A 22,239-nucleotide genomic window follows, 5' to 3' on the forward strand; every position below is an offset into this window, starting at 1 on the left:
ACAGATTGTTTCATATGTACTGAGTATTTATGTGTTTTTAACCTAAATCACAGCAGCGTCCATCTGTGAAGGATGTAGGCTGTCAAACATACACAACTGTTAGCCAATCATAGCATTGGGTGTTTAGTTCAGAGTCTACAATCAGCCATGCCTATTCAAACTGAGCGTTCTGATGAGGGGGGTCAAAACAGGACAGAAAATAACCTATTACTTCTAAATAGTTTTTTTTTTTAATGTAAAAACGTTATAAGTGGACTATAGAAAACAGTACAAAAAAGGCAGTTCATGGCCCCTTTAATAAAAACTACAATAGAATATCAGTGATACTAAAATAACACCTGTCCTTGCCCTACATTTGATTCTTTTTGGCATTCAACTTGGAATTATGTATTTGTAGAATTGCATATTTGCATGGTATGCAAATAAATCTGATATTTATGCACTCACAGTATGAAATCTATTTTGCAATGAACAGGCATTGCTAAAGCAGGGTGGGTGAAGCACAGCTTTAGAGAAACATGGTGGCGTTTATCACATCACAAAAATGACCTCTGATGAACTCGGTTGTCCAGGACAAGAAGAAATGGCTGAAAAGAAAGAAAGAACGACAGATGGAAGGAAAGATGGAAATAAAAGGGAAGATGAACACATCCATTCCCACCCAATCATTGTGAATCAGCAGTGAGAGGAAACCGTATTAGCAGCATTGATTATGACAAACAGCCTGTCATCCATTGCAACATGAGATGGGGTTTTTCCAGGACAGCCGAGTGACTCAGTCCTGTGTCGTAACTGTTCTCCCTTTCTAGAAATGACTGACTCTGATCAGAAGTACTCTTGATCAACTACAACATTGGCAAATGGACAACAAGGACTGACTTCTGCGGTTTGGTGATGTTGCGTGTTCTTTCCGTGTCTCTTTGATCCGTCAGGGTCGTTTCCTGTTAATAGGATTGAATCAGCGGTCTTTTAAATTCTATATACTGTGTGTAAAAAACAGAAATCTGTTTATCTGTTTGACCTCCCTGAATTACCCTCTTTGTCCAGATGCTCCAGACATCCCTCCATCTTTTTCAAGAAAAAGGAGGAATTCAAAAGGTCAAAAGAATTTGTAGCATTAGTTATTATATTATATTATATTATATTATATTATTTAGGGCTGTGAAGTGATTAAAACAAATCTAATTCATGATTAATCTAATGATGTGTCAATTACTCACAAATTAATGATACATCAATTTTGGCAATTTCTCAAATTAATTTTCTCAAAATAATTTTGAGAAATTACCCCCAAAACGTCATTTAATGTTATTGTGTTAGATGACAAAAGCATTTAATAGACATTAAAAAAAAGTAGCTTTAGAGAGAAATATTTGAATTCAACAAAAGATATGTAAGACAAAAACCCATACAGGGCAATTTTTGACCTCATATCTTGAATTTTTAGGTGCATATAACTGCATAACACAGTCATCCTGCATCATGTTCGTCAGCAACTGCATGTAATATAAGATGACGTACAAATCTAGGCGGGTGTGTTAAATGCATTAATAATTTAAATGTGTCATTTTTTTCCCAAAATAATCACAACAAATTAATGGTTTATTTCGACAGCCCTAATTATATATTATATTGTATTAGAACATTATAAAACAATAGAATACATATTAAATATATAATGACTATAAATTTTAATCATAATAAAGATAGTATTAATTATATGTTACACACATGCTTAGACACCCATAAAATGCCCGAATACCAGATATACTGGCATCAAATGAAAGAAGTGATCGGTCATTTTATCACAAGCTTGCCTCAATTCTTGCCTCAACAAAGATGGCAACTGAAGACCTGGCATGTGCAAGCCACATTAACAAGCAAGCGTTTTCTTCTTTATAAGATTAATGCAGTACATGTAGCAGGTGTCTGCCAAAATTCCTGTCTTATTTAAACCGCCCGGCCCATACCAGCCCTGTAATCCTATTAGGCCTAATTGAGTGGTCGGCAGTCTTTTTCAGTTAAACCAAGTTCGGCCACTGATAGTATTCAAAGGAAAAAGGTTCAGTGCATGGAATATATGCTAGTGTGGGCTTTTAGCCTTGAGTGGGGCAGAGCGTTGTGCCCCGGGGCACTTGTGGGGCCTGATCTGGCTAGAGGGCTAGATGTCCTGTTAAAGAGGGGTGGGGGGTGGGGGGCTCTGTTTATTTGTGCAGGGATTATTATAATCGGTAAAGGTTTTACTTTTTACATTTTCATTTTTTTTTAAATCCCAGCAATAGAATAAAACTTCAGAATGTGTATTTCCACATTGCTGTTTGTGCTTGAGAACAAATGTGAGCAGGAGATCATTTCTTAATGGGTGAATCTGACAAAAACATGCAGATCACATTTCAAACTCTACTGTACTGTGCTACAGAAAAAATAAATAGAAAAAAAAAAAAACGTATTTAAATCAGACAAACAAATAGATCTACCACCATGATGTATAAATAGCTTTAATGATTAAAATTTTAATTTTATGATTTTGGTTCACATTACAGTACTGATTTCTGGCATTATGGTAATGACAGCATGGGAGGACATTTTTAATTTTTTAATGAAAATGTTTCCAAAGTGCAAAAAAAATCACAATGATTTTTAAAACAGGCTTTGGTAGAGCAATTTGTGTTTTATTCCCCCCTTAATCTCACACATACATGACTGTTTAAAACAGAGCATTTAAACATTTTAATAAAAGTTTTACCTTGAGTGCATGAAAAGGCATATAATAATAATAAAAACTATTATTATTGCTATAATAATAATAATAGTAATAATAATAGTTATCAATATAATTGTTGTAGCAATAATAATTTAAATTATTGTTTCAATAACTAACAATGATAGTTAATTAGTGATAATAATTATTAACTATCACAACATTATCACAAAAGTACAAACATTAACCTGATGATTAATTTATGGAAGGTGATTATAAAACAGTGCCATATTTGTCGGTTGTTACAAGACGGATCTTGCACGTGATTTTCCACTACATAGAATTGCTTTGATCGTATTGATTAAACGGTAATAAGCAAGACAACTAGACTCTTCAAAGATACTATCTGTCTGTCCTGACTGACCTTTGGCTTCTGATCAGAGTGAGTCCATGTCTGCATTTGATGGGGAGACATGTATCAAACAGGGCCACTCTGGCCCTTAATATGGTGTATCACCAGGGGCCCTCGCAAAACCCTCAGGCCGACATCTCAGAAACACGGCTTGGCCACACTGATTAGTTGCTGGCATCTTTTGGACAAAATGACTGAAAGAGACACAGGTGTTCGTCTCCAGTTAGGGTGTACAAGTTCTTTGTGAGGATAATAGACCATGAAGATAATAAAAGAAAAGAAAATACAAAATAAAATCAAATATGAATATGATTATGAAAAAATATAAATATAAAATATGAAAATTTGATTATGTCAATTATTAAAGTAGAACTATTCTGTGGGATCAGTTAAATAAAACCATAAAGTGGTGATAAATCTTCCAATTTCAGCTACATACATCAAATGCAGGAAAGTGGCTAGTATTAGCCAGAAGACAGCCAATGCTTCCTATAGGAAGTCAGATAAATGCCAATCAAGATCAGAGGAGAACGTCATTAGCATTTGCTAATCTCATTCAGATTACTCTGTTTGTCCCATTGAGGAAAGTTAATCTCTAGAATAATATTTCTTTTGTTTTCTAAATCCCTGTGGAATCCTCTGTGTTGTCAATGAGTGGCTTTCTCCACGGGCTTTTTATTGCAGTAAATAAATCCATTTGCTTACATCTAACTTAAAAAGGTCATACTGAAGATGAGAGAAACTGGGATCTGGACTGACATGGAAGATGCCATGCTAATTATTTAGCGTGAACTATCCTATGAAGAAAAGCCACTTTTATAGCTATAACAGGAGTGAAAGCATTCTAATACATGTGATCCATTGGCTCACACTGTGGAAAAGCCATGCAGCTGCACGGCTACACTAAAAGACAGTGAGAATTGGAATATAGAGGCAGCCTTGAATGAAGGGCCTTATATAATTTTATAAGTGAATATGCAGCTCTGTTGTAGTGCTTTCTTTTTATTCCTGAGTTAACGTAATCCTGGGTTATCTTGTTCCATGTTGCACTGCATTTCTGGGTCAACTCCGCTATTTACTCCCCTTGATAAGCACCTTTCAAAATTACAATTGTGAAACATGGCTTAGACCCTGATTAAAAGTGATCGTAGCCCAGAGTTAAGAAAGTGTCAAGCACAGTGTGAAAAACCATTTGGTGTTATTTGCCAGTGATTTGCATGTTTAGACCACAAATCTGATTTAAAAAAATACAACAACTGCACACAAAGAACACTTTTACTGATTCATCAAATCTCTCTGCACCTCGAATTGCACATGACTGGAAATTTATGATCAAATTATTCTGTTGTCCTTCATGACCCAGGTGTTACATGATGTGCCAATTACTCACAAATTAATCATACATCAATTTGGGCAATTTCTCAAATTAATTTTGAGAAATTTCCCCCAAAACGTCATTTTAAGTTATTGTGTTAGATGATAAAAAAGCATTGAATAGACATTACAAAAAAGTAGCTTTAGAGAGAAATATTTTGATTCAACATTGCTTAAGTAAAGATATGTAAGACAAAAACCCATACAGGGCGATTTTTGCCCTCATATCTTGATTTTTTAGGTGCATATAACTGCATCACACAGTCATCCTGCATCATGTTCGTCAGCAATTGCATGTAATATACGATGACGTACAGGTCAGGTGTGTTAAATGCATTAATAATTTAAATGTGTAATTTTTTCCAAAATAATCACAACAAATTAATGGTTTAATTCGTGACCCAGGTGTGAAAAAAACGGATCTTTTTACTCAGATCACTCCAAAAATGTTTGTGTTTTTTGCTAATCTAGAAATATCAGGGATATTTAAAATCCAAATTTCCAGGCCTGAAATTGTTGTGAAAATTAATTCACATTTTTAGTTAATAATGAATAAATGAATTAATAAACATTTCTAGCTATGCTCAGCTCAAAGATATTAAAATGTATTATTTACTTTGTGGTGAGTGAAATCCTTAGTAATTATGAATGTAAAACTAGAAAAATTACAAAACAGTAGTTATACTACTTTAAGTATTTTAGTATTCAAGTATTTTATTTTATGTATTTGTTTTTTTAGCTGTTTATAAGTAATAAGCTTTTATAAGTTTTTAGTAAATTATAAAATCTTTTATTATATTATTAAATAATATAATAGTGAATATAATATTAAATAGTAATAATAAAAATTTAAAAAATGAAATATTCATATGAAATGTAGCAACATGAATACTTTATTATTAACAATGTTTCCCCAAGTTGCCCTTCCAAACAGCAATTTTTTGTTCTGAATATTTAGTAAAATTTGAGGTTTCTATATAAGTGCTGATTTTTTTTCTTTTTAATAAGTAAATACATACATATATAAATTAATACATACATAAATAAATTCCCTAAACATTCCCCAGTAAGTTACGAGTTGGTGTACAGTATGTAAAATAAAGCTCTCCATGTGTCACCAACACTAAACTTTTAGTTATTCTAGTTGACTAAAACCCCCAGTCAGTCCAAGACCCCCAATAACTCTAAGAGATTATAAATTACAAAAGAAGAGATAGGAAGAGAGAAAGGGGGAAAAATATCAAAGAATTAAATTAATTGGCATAACGCAAGATGGCTGAGCACAGCCAGAGAGGGTGTCAGCTTTTGGAGAATCGCTGCCATTCTCAAAGCTGGACCGTCTGCACAATTAGCCGGCCGAACTCTAACCCCAACAGAATAATTAATGAAAAACAGAGGATGAAGACAAAATGTGCAGACCCATTTGAGTGAGTGAGGGAGAATAATACATCAAAGAGTGTCAGTAATTGGCCCTGTGGCTTTCATTCCTTGCCCCATTTCTTTCAATTCATTGACTCAAAATAATGGGTTCAGGTTCATTATCAACAGGTCGAAAGCTTAGGAGTGCTAAACGAGCTCGGGGTGTGCGTCGATGGCTTATAGGTACCCGCAGATGAGTCTACACAAGTAATGCATGATATTGTTGTGCCATAGAGAGCGACAGTTTGGCTTTTGAGAGCGATACTCGTCCATAAAATCAAAATGCTGGAATATAACTGGTACGGTCCGGTAAATCAACAGAGCATTTAATGTATTCTATACTAGAATCATAGTAGATTGAGCTATTGTTTATATGCTGGTTTATCTGGCCATATAAAGTTTATTATTTTAGAGAAAGTGCCAATATGTGCAAACTTCAGGGAACAGGGAAAGTTTTTTATCCGTCAAATCTTTCCTATGTTGCATAAAATTAAACTGTAATGGAATATCACATTACAAACTAGCTGTATAGTGAAAAACATATATAATGTGTCAGTGTTATGCTACATTTGACAAAGTAAATTCAATCTAGATCATTTAATTCACATAATTGTATCATTGGTTTTGCGTGTGGTCGGGCCATTTTACGCTTCATATTTTCAGTTTCTAAAGCCTCGACTAATGTCACAACAGCATGTGCATTTTATGTAACATTTTGGGGAAAAAAATAGCTACTTAGGTAATTGGATTTTATATATTGGACATATAAAAAACAATTAAACAAATACTCAAATACTACTATGACAAGTAACACATCCAAACTTCTATAAATTTCATAAATGTAAAAAAAAAAAAATCTCTGTCATTTACTTAATCTTAAATTAATGAAACGGTTCCGTTAATGTCTACAGATGGGAACGTTAAAACGTTTTTGAGCTGAGAAAGCAAGATATTACATATTTTTAGTCTTGATGTTATGCATCGCTTGTCAAAGTGTGTGTTTGTGTGTAAATAAGAGCATGTGCGTTTACTGTGCTGCTTTCATTGTCTTTGTAGTGGCACAGAAAGTCCTGACTTGTGTTGTTCTTGCGTATCACGTGCAATTAGCTCTGCTCACGCACATGCAGGCTTAATTCAATTGCAGGAGTCCAAATGTTCAAGTTGCCAGCAAGTGATAAGGTAAAATACCTCATAACGGTTCATTACAAACCTAACATACTCAGACGGACACCCTCCACCTCACTCCCATGTCCTGAGCAGCTGCTCGAACCTCCAGCGCGGTACAGGAATGACTTTGGTGGTTTTCCCATACCTGGGTGTGCCATATCAGCCGCTTAATAACCTAATAGGTCTTAAAGTCAGGCTTTTGGTTTGAGGAGCACCCTGCAGTGATGAAAAGAGAAGCATCGTCTCATATTAACGTCACCCGAGTACTCAGCTGAGAGAAAAACGAGACGAGAAACAAAAAGCGAAAGCCCCTCAAGAATGTGGGATTCCCTCCAATGGAGAGTGTTATTGTTCGTCATTGTGGTGACGTGGTTTGAAAGATACATGTTCATCATTTGACAGCCATTAATGCCATTATGCTGGTTTATAGGAATTCAAAAGTCTTTTGGGGATGTGAAAATGCCAGTTGAGAACTTTAAAAAGGAAAGAAATTAGAAAAGGAATTGTTATTCAGCACAAATGACTCAGCATTCATAAATCATAATTGATATCAATCCACTTAACATATACCAATCTCACTGGTTCAAAACTATTAAAAAAAATGGTTCAAAATATTTGTTTCCCCAAATAGTATTTAGACACTTAAACATATTAAAGACCGTTTCTGCCTCAAAGTATTAAATAAAAAAAGTAACTTTGAGAAAATGTGAACTGGAAACTGGAAAAGTAATGAGTAAGTGTGTTATTTGATTGTTTAGTTAACCCTCAAAGACCGAGACAGCCGCCCGCGGCTAAAAATAACTATTGTTCGTAAATGTTTAATAACTTTTGAACCGCTAATCCTATCTGAATGCTTTAAAAAGTGTAGTAAAGCAGAGATTCTCTGCTTTTCGAGACTTGTCATTTGTCTCATTTGGATATTCAGAGGCTCCGTAGCGTACGTGATTCCGTCATCACGTTTTGACAACATTGATTCGTCAGAAGAAACCAATGCATTTCGTCCTCTGAGCCAAACAGGAACGATTGTTGACGCTTAGTCCCCACCCCCGTGACTAGATTGGTTCAAACTGTCACATATTCAACCAATAAACATAGGTTTTGGTCTTTTGAACCATTGTTTAGCAAGTTTCTTTGAAAATCTGAGCAAACGCAAAGTGAAAGTAAAGTGTGTCGCGCGTGCACGAAAACAAACACACAATAACACATTCGCATTAGAGCACTCTCTGAAAAAGCCCAGAAAAACACAGGACAGAGCACTTTGACATAAAACAAACCAAAAACAAGGATGAAAAAGCGGTACATATCGGATAAAGCACTGGAATTTAGGTATTTGCGTTGCTAGGCGATGTCCCGGTAAAATAAATTCTGACGCAGAGTGCAGCCAGCGGATCAAATCATTTGGCTGTTATATTATGTAAATAATAGTTCATAAAGATCATTTGCACTATTTTTTTCTGTTGCACTCTGTATATTTTGTTATTATATAACACGGTTTCCATTTTCTTTACTCCCTAAATGTTTTTGGACACATCTATATTGTTAGTAAAGTAAATAGACCTGTTTTTCACTGAAAAGCGCCTATAACAATATTGTAATAAATGGCTATAACTTGCTTGGGGAATGTTATTTGTAGAAAAAAATTTATTTGGAAGTGTAAAACACCCAGATACAACTTTCTAAAGAAAAAAAATCCAAACTTCAGGTGTTTTTGTTTGAGTACACAGTAAAACAACACCCAATTATTGCTTGCGTTTTTCTTAAAATTCTGGAAATTCATTAATTCTTAGAGAAACCAAAGGGAAAATTGTGACTTTAAATGAGCTAGACTGAAACTTCAAGTGCTCCTGTTTATAATGATTTAAGGCACTTGATGCTCACTGCTACAATAGGTCTGAAAAAACAAAGAAAAGTACAGGCGTGTCAGGTGCCCCAAAAATGTTCTAGGTCTTTAAGGGTTAAACATCTTAAGAATTTCAGTGAGATTTCAGAACAGAGTATGATGTCAGTGTCCCGTCTTGAATATTTAATGTAATATTGTGAATATAATAGACTAGTAAATGAATATGAAATATTTATATGAAACTCATAACTGTGAAATATGAAATTGCAATCAAGTTACAATTACGAGAAATAGTCATTGTAAGTCACAACTGTGAAATACACAGTAAAGCTACAATTATGGGAAATAAAGTCGCAATTGTAAGATATAAAGTCATAATAATAAGAAAGAGTTAAAATTGAGAGCTATGAAGTCACATTGTAAGGCACTAAGCCATATCGTGAGATATGAAATTGCAATGAGGAGAAAAAGTATTATGAGAAATAAATTCACATTTTTATATGTAATTGAGTTTGCATAGTTTTAGTAACAGTTACAAAAATTAAGTTGCACTTGTGGCATATAAAGTGTGGCATATTATAGTCATATTGTGAAATATTAATCATACTGTGAAATAATTGTGAAAAGTCAAGTATGATTTTTTTTTACTGTTAAAGCAAAAATGGGCTTCTGTATAAATGTGCATGCAATTTCACTGCATTAGAAAACAAAATATCAAAACAAGTATTTTTGATTGATAATTTGATAAATGAAAAGTTCAAAATCAAAATTGTTGCAAAAATTGGCTCTGAAAATTGAAGTTAATTCTGAGAAAAGCTCTTGTAGCATTTGTTTAATGTTTTGTTACCTAATCTAATGACATTTAGATATGTGGTTTAAAATACTTTTCGGGCCAGCTGTAGATGAAGCACCTGTTGTGTAATAAACCTCACTCTTGCGGTCTCAGCCGTGTTGTACATGACCAATTTCCCAACATACCCCAAAAATACCTTATCTGATATGCCACAAATCAGAGGTGATTTCCTCCATGACAGTCCAGAAGATCAGCCTCTGTTTCAGCCAGATGGACAAGGCCTTTCATTCAATCGTGAACATGAGAGGCCGTCACACTGGTCACTTTGTACTAGCGTCTGTTCTTCTACTCCACCATCAAATTCAACTCAGGCTGTGCTGATTAATCAATCTGGGCCGGGAGAGAGTGTGGAGAGTTCGGTCTGTGGAAGGAAATTACAATTACAAAATTACAATTTAAATCGCAAAATCAGTATATTAATTTTTAAAGAAATGACTGGATATTACAATTCATTTGATTAAGTCGTAACAGAAAAGAGGTCTGAAATATGAAAAGTTCACCCTCTCTTTGATGACACTGTCAGTGAGCTGATATTTATAGGTTTTGTGAATAAACCTGTTTCGAGTAGCTATGCGATGTTTTAATGTGCATTTCATTTAATATAACAGAATTTGAGGACAATTCAGTGACGTCTGAGTAGAGTAGGAGCTAAAATGTTAGGTGTAGTATAAGTAAGGGATAATCAACGGCTAGCTGTGCATTAAACGATTTGAATGCACGATGTGGAGGCGAAGAACAACCCGACGCGCAGCTCACTCTGTATTACTATTCAACGGTATGTTACTATGGTTACCAATGTTTATAGGAAGCGCATTAATATAGAAAGTGATTAAACTGACCTGGAACTACATGTGCAGTTAAACAAATTTAATCAACACCTGCCAGCCAATCAGAATCGAGTATTCAGACAGACCATGGCATAAACAGAACTGTATATAAACAAACTGACTGTGTGTGTGTGTATTATCAATAGATTTCTGCGCCTCATTGTGATGACTGAAGGCTTTTACTCTATTTGAGACAGCAATGGCTGCTTTAACGTGTCATGCACATGACAGCACAGACACACACTTGTGCTATGAATGCGGTGTAGATTCTCCAAAGTCACAACACACACACACACACACACACACACACATAAATGACATTGACTTGAAGAGAACATGGATACAAATGTTTCTTTGTCATCCTTCAAACCGCATATTATTAGTTCGGGTAAGGTCAAAGTTGATCTAATTTTCTGCTTAGTCTTCATTAAACATCTATTGCATTATTTCATTTTACACAATTAGATTTCAGCCATAATGAGTATATCTCAAGCTAAAGCTTTTGACCAGGGCGTTGCAAATTTAGCCCACAAATGCACTTTATGTGCACTTGGAAGAAAAAAAAAAGGTTGTAAAGTTAAATATATTTTACTCTGGACCACAAGCCATACGATCACTCACATTATAAACTCAAATTTCAGGATAATGTCAGCAATTATGCGGATATGTGGAGTGACAACCTGTTAAACTTTTGATGCGGCTTTCATCTTACACTCATAAATAAGAGTCTAGACACTTTATGTATATTCTTCCAATCAGATAAGACAAGAGTCTGTGTTTAAAGGCCAGATTTAATCCCCCGTTTCAATCTTTCATGACATTTGAAGTATAATGGATTGATTTTGTTCAGTTATTTTACAACAGACAGACCAGACAATGACACGAGAGCTCGAGTGCTCAAAATAAAACAGTCTGGTCTAATATTAAGTAGTCTGTGATATAGTTTTCAGCCATGGTAAATCAGTATATATTAATATAGATAGAGGTGATTATGATTACTATTCCTCAGCTGCATTTTATTTGATTAAAAATACAGTAAAAACAGTAATATTGTGAAAAATTAATACAATTTAAAATAAGTGTTTTCTATTTTAATATGCTGTAAAATGTAATTTATTCCTGTGATAGAAAAGCTGAATTTTCAGCATCATTACTCCAGTCTTCAGTGTCACATGATCCTTCAGAAATCATTGTTGTGTACATCAGAAATGTCCTCAAGCATTCCTTACCCCCAGCTTCTCTCACTGTGATAAATCCTGAAATTAACTTACGATCTGTCCACAGCCAAAAAGTAACAGTGCAGGCAAATCCATTTAGGTGATTCAACCCAGTGATTAGCCCAAACCCAGATAAAGACGGCCTTTCAAAACCACAGCTTACCCATAAGCCCTTGCCCTGAGAGTGCTGGGTCCTTTTTGTGAGTCTGGCGTGTGGAGGGAAGTCATGTGATGCGGTTTGGTCATTTTGAGTTTTTAAGGGGATCACTGCAAAGCAGGGGGCCGAGTTAGAAAATCATGGGTTACGGTTAGACGCGTCCGAAAAGTGGTTCGACCCCCAAATACTGAGGATGATTTTCCTAATGAAAGCAATTTATTGCTCGGATTCACTACAGCTACTTTTCAGAGCGTTATTTGAAGCGGAAGCTTGTATTCGAGTAGCGGGGATTGCGTTTTAGAGTCGCTGTTTGTATTGGGTCTTCAATTAAATCTGCCCGTGCACAGGGGGGTGGGTCTGAATGGGACGGGGTAGAGTGAATTCCTCTCAGGTGTGCCTGTGAACGGTTTGCCTTGTCGTCCCTGAAGGAGTAATTGATTTAGATCGAAAATCGCATTAGACGTAATCGCATCTGTTCTGGGGGAACGAAATTCTATTCATCCCTCTCTTAAATGCACAAACCTATTAGCAGCCTATGAAGCTGTTTGTATAACATTGTCAACGAGTAATATTTTAATATTTTTCTGCCAAACGTTACCCTACCAAGTATGTAGGGTCTTATAAAGATGCTTATAACAGAGTATTATATTCAAAAGTGTGCCTGTAGACCATATAATGAATATTTGGACATGCAAGTCTTGATTAAAAATGTATGAATATCATTGCATTAACAAAATAACAATTTTAATTAATCAATCAATTATTAATTAAATTAATTAATAATTTATTTTACGGAATAATAAAGAATAATACAATTTAAAATAAGTGTTTTCTATTTTAATATGCTGTAAAATGTAATTTATTCCTGTGATAGAAAAGCTGAATTTTCAGCATGTCTTATAAAGATGCTTATAACAGAGTATTATATTCAAAAGTGTGCCTGTAGACCATATAATGAATATTTGGACATGCAAGTCTTGATTAAAAATGTATGAATATCATTGCATTAACAAAATAACAATTTTAATTAATCAATCAATTATTAATTAAATTAATTAATAATTTATTTTACGGAATAATAAAGAATACGAGCACAAGCATATCTTAAAATAAAAGAAAATACATAAAATAAAACAAATACTGTAAAATAACATTTCTATTACCATAAAATCATATTTTTTGTGGAAACTGTGATACACTTTTCAGGATTCTTTGATTAATATAAAGTTCAGAAGAACAGCATTTCCTGTCACTTTTGCTCAATTTAAGCTGAATTTTCAGCATCATTACTCCAGTCTTCAGTGTCACATGATCCTTCAGAAATCATTCTAATATACTGATTTAATGCTCAAGAAACATTTCTTAGTATTATTATTAAAAACAGTCTCTGCTTGATATTTTTGTGAAAACCACAATACTTTTTTTCAAGATTCTTGGATTATTTAATAACAAAATAATGAACCAAATAAAATGAAAAAAAATAAATAAATAAATAAAATCTTAATTTTAAGAGCAGCTTTAGTGCTTACATTTTGAGGTGACTGTATCCTCAAGGAAAGAGAATCCAGGTAAATTTCATCTTTCACATACTATATTTATTTTTGTTGATAAACTGGATTGCAGCACTGAGCTCAGGGAGGACAGTTTGGCACTCCTATCATACAGTTAAAATGAGTGTAATATTTAATTTATATATGAATCATTAAAGTCTTCTGGTTATTATGCATTCCTTTTCTACTTGGATAAAACAGCTCTCAGATGTGTGAGCTGGACTTTGAAGTCTTGTCTCAGAAGCGACCCAACTCTTACAGGAAGTAGCTCATGTTTTATACATACTGTATGTGGGACTAACAAAGGTGAGATTTCAAACCGGGCCCAGAGAAGAACATGGAAAAATGGCCAACCAGGACTTTCGGTAAAGAGTAAATATACAAACATATACAGAAACACTAACGTGCACACACACACACACACATATACACACACACACACACACACACACACACACGCACAGGTTCAAAGGCACTCCATTACTAGAAACGTTCCTCAGCATTTCCTTTAACACAGGAAACAAGGCAACAGAAGGATGCTGATACACACGTCCTGTCTACTTTAGAGCTCTGCAATGATTTCAACACCTTCCAAAGCATCTTCTTCTTGCTTTCAAGAAGAGTTCAGATGCCACAAACCATCTACAGCATTTGAGATACTAGTTTTAGAATGTACTTGATTTTTCTGATTAGTTTATATTTTTGAAGCACAAAAAGCATGAGTAAAAAATTGCAACATCATATTGCTGTTGTGGCTTTATATTTCGCAATGTTACTTGATATCTCCCAGTTGCTACTTAATTTCTCCCAATTGCAACTTTATATTTTCCAATTGTGACTTTAATTCTCACAATATGACTCCAGATTTCTCCCAATTGTGACATAATTTCTCAAAATATCAACCTTTTTTCTCCCATTGCGACTTTAAATCTTGTTTCTCCATATCTCAGTTGCTAATCAGTTCCTTAAAATTGCAACTTTAAATCTCACAATATGACTCCATATCTCACAAATCACAAATTTATTTCTTGTAATTATGGCTTTATATTGCTTAAACCTGACTTCAAATCTCATAATACGATTCCATTTTTCACTATTGCAAATGTATATCTCACAACTGCTAATTAATTTCTCAAAATTGTAACGTTATATCTTCCAACTGCACCCTTAAATCTCATAATATGACTCCATATCTCACAACTACATATTTATATCTCACAACTGTGGCTTAATTTCTCATAATTGCACCATTAAATCTCACAATATGACTCTGTTTCTAATTGCTAATTTCTCCAAAACTGCAACTGTATATCTTCCAATGACAAATTTAAATCTCACAATGTCACTTTATATCTCATAAATGTGACTTTTTATATTTTTTTACTTTGAGGCGGAAACAGGCTTCCAAAAATTCCTCATCTGCCTTGCCTAAAAAACACTGACACTGCTAAAAATGCGTTTGACTTTGTGGTTTAAACCAGCAGTAAGGCAGATTTGTAGTATATGTACAGAGAAACACAAACAGTACTGCAGATTGTGGGAAAAAAAACATGGTGCAATTTTAAAAAATTGCCCTGGAAGACGAAATTGAATGAAAAACAGTGCTTTACCAAAGCTTTGCTCAGTAATTTTAACCCAAGAGGCTTCTGTAAGCAGCACTTTGCACTTCTTTGGCCTTGAGTGTACTTAATGGTCTGAATACTTTCCGTACCCACTGTATATGGGCGGGTTCCTTGGTTAAAACGACAAAAACAATAGAATCAAGCATTTTTATGATTCTAGCAAAAATGTAAAATATTAATAAATATCTGTAATACTTTTGTAGAAGGTTATCCTGTGAATGACAAGTTTTAAAAAGCCTTATAGAATGACTACAAAAAGCACACTGGTTCCAAAACAGTATTTGGACACTTAAGTTACTCTCAATTACTGCAGATTGTGGGAAAAAATCCATGGTGCAATTTAAAAAAATTGCCCTGGAAGACGAAATTGAATGAAAAACAGTGCTTTACCAAAGCTTTGCTCAGTAATTTTAACCCAAGAGGCTTCTGTAAGCAGCACTTTGCACTTCTTTGGCCTTGAGTGTACTTAATGTTGTAGTGAACGTGTGTGCACTACACTACTTACGAGTGAACATGCAAGCAAGCTTGTCCACACTTGTGTTTCGTTTGATTAATTTTTATACACATTGTGTGTGTGCTAAAGAGATAACCCCTCAGGGGAATGTGCTGAGTAAGGCTGTAACGATGGTCAGACAGGAAGCACCAAGAACAAAACGCTCAGTCTCTCTAGCACCTGAAATTGTGCCTCCGTCAGGCCTTTGGCTGACCACTAGAGCAGGAACGATCCCTTACAGAGGAAGCTGGAGAGCTGAGAAAGCTGATGTGTCATGCCTTCCTCTCCAGGCCAGTGTTTCTGCACACACAGCTCAGGAAAGCCACACACACGCTTAGTTATCCTTCTGCTTTCCCAGCTGGGTTGCATTCACAGTGGACTGAGTGATTCCAGCTCTTCTTGGGTTGCGGTTTAAGGGCAAGACTGCAGGCCGTTTGTGCATGTTGCTTACGTGATACCTGAAGGCCTTCTTGTGGACCATGAGCCGTTGCTGTGTGGTTCAAGTCATCTCTTTCACTGAGATGCAACTGCTGCCGGTATGTAGCTGCAAAAGAGAGAGAGAAACTGGGATGAGAGCTGCATGAGAGTTTAAGTTCAAATACTGTGTGTGTGTCTTTGAGTGTAATGTTAATGAAAAAAAAAACAAGTTTGGAAATGGTTTTGAAACCTGCTTATTGTGGTTTAAATGAGTTTATGTTGAACTTTAGTTACTCTGAATCTGTGAAATTGTTTTTTTGGAGAGATTACTTCCTGTTGTTCAACTTGTAGAGTACAGTATGGCAATCAAGGCCATGGACTTGATTCCCAGTGAATACACACATACCTTAAGTAACTTTTTTTTTTTGGATAAAAGTGTTTGTTTAATGCATAAATATAGTTATTTACTATATACATACATATATGTGTGTGTGTGTGTGTGTATATACCTTGTGAATGACAAGTTTTAAAAAGCCTTATAGAATGACTACAAAAAGCACACTGGTTCCAAAACAGTGTTTGGACACTTAAGTTACTCTCAAGAATGAAAATTAAAACAAAATGTCTTTAAAATAATATAATAAAAAGTGTTATATTTCAATATGATGATAGAGCTATATGGAAAATTTATCTAAAAACATAAATATATAAAATGAAAAGAAAGCTAAATTTCTATAAAATGAATGATAATTGGTTTGATGGTTTGAATTTTTGAGTGTGACTAAATTGTCCAAATATGTTTATTGCTCCTGTAACATACATCAAAATAGCAAGAAAACAACATCAAATTATAAATTTACAATCTTAAACCTTTTTTTTTTTAAGGAAAAGGGACAATATTAGATGTGAATGTGATTCTGCTCTTTTAGTGAGTGTGTGTGTGTGTGTGTGTGTGTGTGCTTTACTTTCTCTTCCCCTCAGAAACTTTTGTGGTCTAACAGCATTGATGCTGAGGAGGAATATTCAGTATAGCACAACTGATTTCTTCAGAAACAAAACAAAACAAAAAAAGAACAGCTCTGATTCACATCTGTCAGAGTAAAGACATATCCTATAAGTTTATATTGCAAGGATTTAACTTATCTTTCCAACTTACTATAATACCTGACCTTTTAGCCATGAAAAGGTTTTGTCCATGATTGGTACAGCCGGTAAAAAATCATTCCCCTCCCCTGTGTTTCAAAACGCAGATTTTTCTGAAGTGAAACCAGAACTTGACTAATCCTGAAACAAAATTAAGCAACATCAACACAAGCACAATAGACTATACCTCGCCATTCAAGACACGCTTACAGGTTTCTAAGCAAGATGCACATTTATAGTCCAAAATAAGGTAAATCATTTTTTAAAAATATATTCATTTAAAATTGATTTGTGTTTATCTGCAACTGTGAAGAAATTGTTTGTTAGTTTTTTGTACTTCAATACGGTCCTTGCTTTTTGTGCCTTATAATATTAAATAACATAATATAAAATACAATTATTAATTTAATATATTGCTAATATGTGCCATTCTTATCTAAATGGGCATCATATATTTTTGTAATATACACACACAGTTCTTTGAATGAATACACTTTACTATTGTAGACAATATAAAAATTATATGATAGATACAAAATAGAAAATTACCAAAAGTGGATAAAAATAAGTTTATGAACTTAGAATCTAGCTAATTTTATTTACACTAGGGGGTGCCGGAAAGCCTACCCTGAAAACTGTATTAATGTTAATGTTAGATCAGCTCATAATCTGCATGCTGAATGTTTAGTAAATTAACCTTCTAGAGTGTCTGATGTTGGTTTAAATATGGCGTCTCATGCATCTTCACTCATAGAGCTTCCATTGTCTACACTGCATTTGTGATCAAAATCACTTCAACTTCAATCACATTACAGGCTGTAATTAGTTAACAGTCGTATATCCTGCGTTCACAACTGAAAGGGGAGATGTGAGTCAAGGACGTGGCCCTCTAACACACCCAGCAGTGGGCAGGAGAACCCTTCCCTTCCCTACTGCAGAGATGAGCCCTCAGACACACAATGGCTTCTTTCACCTTTGCCTGGGATAAGAGAGAAGTTACACTCTTAGGTCCTTTTTGAAGCCAAATCCAGTGTGCGTAATGAAAAGAGCTTTGCAATGGCTGATAAACAGAGACAGACCTCCGCTGAACTGTTGAATATGCAGTCAGAAGGGCATAGAAGATCCGATTTGGTCCTTGGATTCATCCTTCAAGGGCTTAAATAACTATTTCGGTGCGTATGGGATAATATTTTCCATTTAAGATTTCCACTGAAGGGCGATACAGTCTGCAGTCCAACAAATGTTTTCTGATTCAACGAGCATGAGTAATAAATGCCTCTTTTGTTTGAGCAAACAGCCGTTTTGATCAAATTAAACATAACTTTTGTTCACACAATTGAGTGTTTTTTGGTCAGCGGTCAGTAAAAGTTCCTTTTTGGATTTTTCCGAAAATACTTCGAGCGCCATAAAAGTAACTCAACAGTTGTGCTTTTGTGAGCGTAGACAACATAATAATGACTACTTGAGGTCGCCTCCGTCACCATGAATGAATGATTCCCTCCTATATTTAGTTTTACGATATCTTATAGACTAAAATTAGAGGAGCGACCGGGTTCACGACAGTTATTTTTTGAGAACAGATACAAGACAATGTTGTCTAGTGAGTCTGATCCAGAGATGGGCCCCTGGGTCATTTGTAAACCGCACAGAACAAGTAGTATTTGTCTCGGACCCCCTGAAGCAGAAGTGGCTGAAGGGGGAAGTCTGGGATTGGCCGCTTCACGCAAACAGAACTGGGCAGTCCCAGCGAATGAGCGATATAGGCGAAAGACCTCGGCCCTGTGGTGATCAAACCTGTCAGATCAGTAATCTCTCCGCTTGAGGTGATTACTACGACCTGCAATAAATAGGAAAGGCCTGGCCTTAGTACTAATTAGGTCACTGAGATCCTCCTGCTTGTTTATAAAGACCGCACAGGAACAAGAGGGGACAGTCACTTGGTTTCCTCTCCACAGCTTGGGATCCTACCTTAGTGGACGTACAGGGATTGAGAATGCCACATTTAACTGACTGTAGTTTCTACAAGATGAGAGACGGAGCTCGCGTTTCCAGCGTAAGGACTTGCTATGTTCTGCTTTGACTTGCGCAAGTCGAGAGCCGTTTGGTGCTTGGTTTAAGGGTAGTTCACCCAGAAATTAAAGTGCTGTCATTATTTACTCACCTTCATGTCATTCCAAATGTCATGTAGGATTTTCATTCTTGTGCAGGACACAAAAGAAGACATTTTGAAGATTTTCGGTTCATATAATGGAACTCAATGGGGTCTAAAAACAACATTGGTGCCCATTGACTTTCATTGCATAGACAAAAAAAGTATATCTTCTTTTGTGTTCCACAGTCCTACAGGACAACATGAGGGTGAGTAAACAATGATTTTTAAGTCAACTGTCCTGCGTATTGTTTTTTTTTTTTGTGGCTGATGTTGGATTATACTGGTTAAAGGGATAATACAACCAAAAATGAAAATTCTGGCATCATTTACTCACCTTAAGTTGTTCCGAACCTGTATGAGTTTCTTTTAACTGTGTAACACAAAAGAAAATATTTTTAAGAATGTTGGTAACCAAACAGTTGACGGTAGCCATTGCCAAAAAAAAATAAAATACTATGGAAGTCAATGGTTACCATCAACTGTTTGGTTACCAAAATTCTTCAAAGTGTGTTCAGCAGCAGAAAGAAACTCATACAGGTTTGGAACAACTTGAGGGTGGGTAAATGATGACAGAAATTTCATTTTTGGTGGTGAAATAACCCTTTAAGTCATTTTAGGGATGTTTTAAGCAGGTAAATGGTGTGATGTGCTTAAAATGAGATGTTGGGCTTGGTATATACTTAAATAAGTGCACATTTGACAAACTGCCTTTTTCTTGCTGGTTTTGGTTGCACAGATGCCTAATGTTGGGAAAAAAGGTGATATGAAAGACACTCAAGTGTAAAGACAATTTATAGACAAATAAGACTTACATTAGCTAAAAATGCAAATTTTCTCTTCTTTTTGAAGGTTCAGAATCACCTGGAGAACTCCAAGTACCACCTCCACCAGACTCAGGCCCAGCAGGTCAAGCAATACCTAACTTTGGGCAGCAAGCTTGCTAGCCAGGCCCACTCGGTCTGCCATCCTCACCCGGGCCAGGCCCTGGGATCGGTGCCAGTCATGCGCAACGGACACATGCCGCCCGTGAGCGACAGCAGCACGCCAGGAAGCCCTGTCACCCTGCTCACGCTGGCCAACAATCACGACAGCGAGGTGAGTACTTCCTGTGATCTCATCTACCTGTGTCACAGTCTGTGTGTGTGTGTTTACTCATCAATAACTTCAAACATTCAGCTCTGATCACGTTGACATTGAAAGGATGGGTCAGCTGCTCTGATAAGAGGTGCTTCATCCTCACAGTCGTCTTTCTGAGATGATCTGTTATTGGATTAGTGGCCCGGTTTTATTCACACGTCTCTCGTTTTACTCTGCATTGACACAATGACTGATGACAGTGAAAATGAAACTCAAAACAAGCAAACAAACATCTCAGATTGACAAATTCAACCACTGCTGACAGAGCACAAAGAGTGTGCTATAATCACTGTTTTCTTTTAGTTTCCAATGGATGAAGTTATTGATGATCTTATTAGCCTTGAAACCGGGTTCAAAGATGGGGGTTTGGATTGTATGGAGCCAGGCATCATAATGCAAAATAATGTAAGTATAAGCCAAGTTCATCTCTTCACTGTGTTGAACTGTTATTAATAATGACCTGTGTATTGGGGTGTAAAAAGTACAGTGAAAATTATAATTATTTTTCTGTTAATTAAAATTAGTCAAAATTTTACTGAACTAAAAGTCAAAATATCAAGTAAAAATCATACAATATATATATATATATATATATATATATAAAGTGTAAAATACATATTGTGAGTTATTAACTCAAAGCAGAACATTAAGTTACATAATAAGTTACATATAATTTTAGAATATTAATATTAATTCTAGAATATGAAGTTCTATATTATTACAAATAATGAATATTTTATCGCTAAAATAATTTTAGTCATGATGACCACTGAAATATGTACTTTGTATGAAATCATAAAAGTATAATTTTTTGAATATTTGTAGAATATCGATAACTATTAAATAATTATCAAGATCAATACTGATATTAAATACTATATTATGTCATTATGTAATTTTAATATATTTAAAAACATTTATAGTGATAGGAAAAACTACAACTAAATAGCTTTTTAAAGCATCATATAAACCTTCAGTAAAGTGTTAACGTAATAAAATGAAAATGACAAAATCAAGTACATTTAAGTACATAAAATGCCCACATAATTAGATGAATAAAACATATCTGAATCCTAAATATAAGCTACATTCGTATATAATGAATTAAACACATTAATAACACAAACATGTGCCAGACTTTGGTATGCTTGTGAAAAGGGGTTTGTCTTTGCGTGAGGTCACACCGAATCCAGCTGAGAGTCAAAGGGGAACGGACGTAAATCTCAGGCTTCAAACAGTGGAACAATACAGATTAGTCTGGTAATGATGTCGGCATGCAGAGAGGTATGTCTTAGAAGAGCCCGGCTATGTTAATGAGTGATTACTCTTCCAAAACAAGAGAAAATAACTAAATGCACGTTCTGCTGAGGAATTGCAATTCAGCTAGAGCCAATGAAAAGCCTTACGTAAGCATGTGGGCACACAAGTGGCCCAAGTATGTGTGAGACCAGCATGAAATTGTTAAGGTCATACTGACGTCTGTAGATGGACAAAGCATCACTTGAGTCGTGATTACAGCAACACCTGAACTCACTGGAGAGGTATGTGATTCTATTGAAAACAATAAAGAGCATGATGGGAACGAATAAGGCGAGGAAGTCGAGAGAGAGAGAGAGAGAGAGAGAGAGAAAGAGCGAATGAGAGTTTTGTATCTGAGTAAGCAGTCAAGCATCGGATTGAGCTAATATCTTTTCTCCCAGTGGACTTGTTCAGAAATGATACCATGCTTAAACGGATCAGTTCGCTCTAATTAGTCAT

At 35.3% G+C, this 22,239-nt stretch overlaps 1 protein-coding gene across 4 annotated transcripts in view; it reads left to right on the forward strand.

Annotated features, from left to right (window-relative positions):
• The window catches only part of LOC107710111 (transcription factor EC-like), a 45,304-nt gene that overhangs the window by 14,524 nt on the left and 8,541 nt on the right, over window positions 1-22,239 (forward strand). The window contains exons 1-3 of one of the 4 annotated variants that reach the window (XM_016514824.1): window positions 6,170-6,215; window positions 20,194-20,439; window positions 20,785-20,886. In XM_016514824.1, coding sequence (XP_016370310.1) covers window positions 6,189-6,215; window positions 20,194-20,439; window positions 20,785-20,886 — 375 coding nt within the window. In that variant the 5' untranslated portion in view covers window positions 6,170-6,188. Of the gene's footprint in view, window positions 1-6,169; window positions 6,216-16,021; window positions 16,169-19,107; window positions 19,246-20,193; window positions 20,440-20,784; window positions 20,887-22,239 lie in introns of those variants that run through there. The other 3 variants (XM_016514823.1, XM_016514822.1, XM_016514821.1) reach the window with 3 other exon arrangements.

The sequence above is a fragment of the Sinocyclocheilus rhinocerous genome, unplaced genomic scaffold (genome assembly GCF_001515625.1).
Source record: "Sinocyclocheilus rhinocerous isolate Xijiao unplaced genomic scaffold, SAMN03320098_v1.1 scaffold1708, whole genome shotgun sequence".
In the NCBI taxonomy this organism is placed as follows: Eukaryota; Metazoa; Chordata; class Actinopteri; order Cypriniformes; family Cyprinidae; genus Sinocyclocheilus; species Sinocyclocheilus rhinocerous.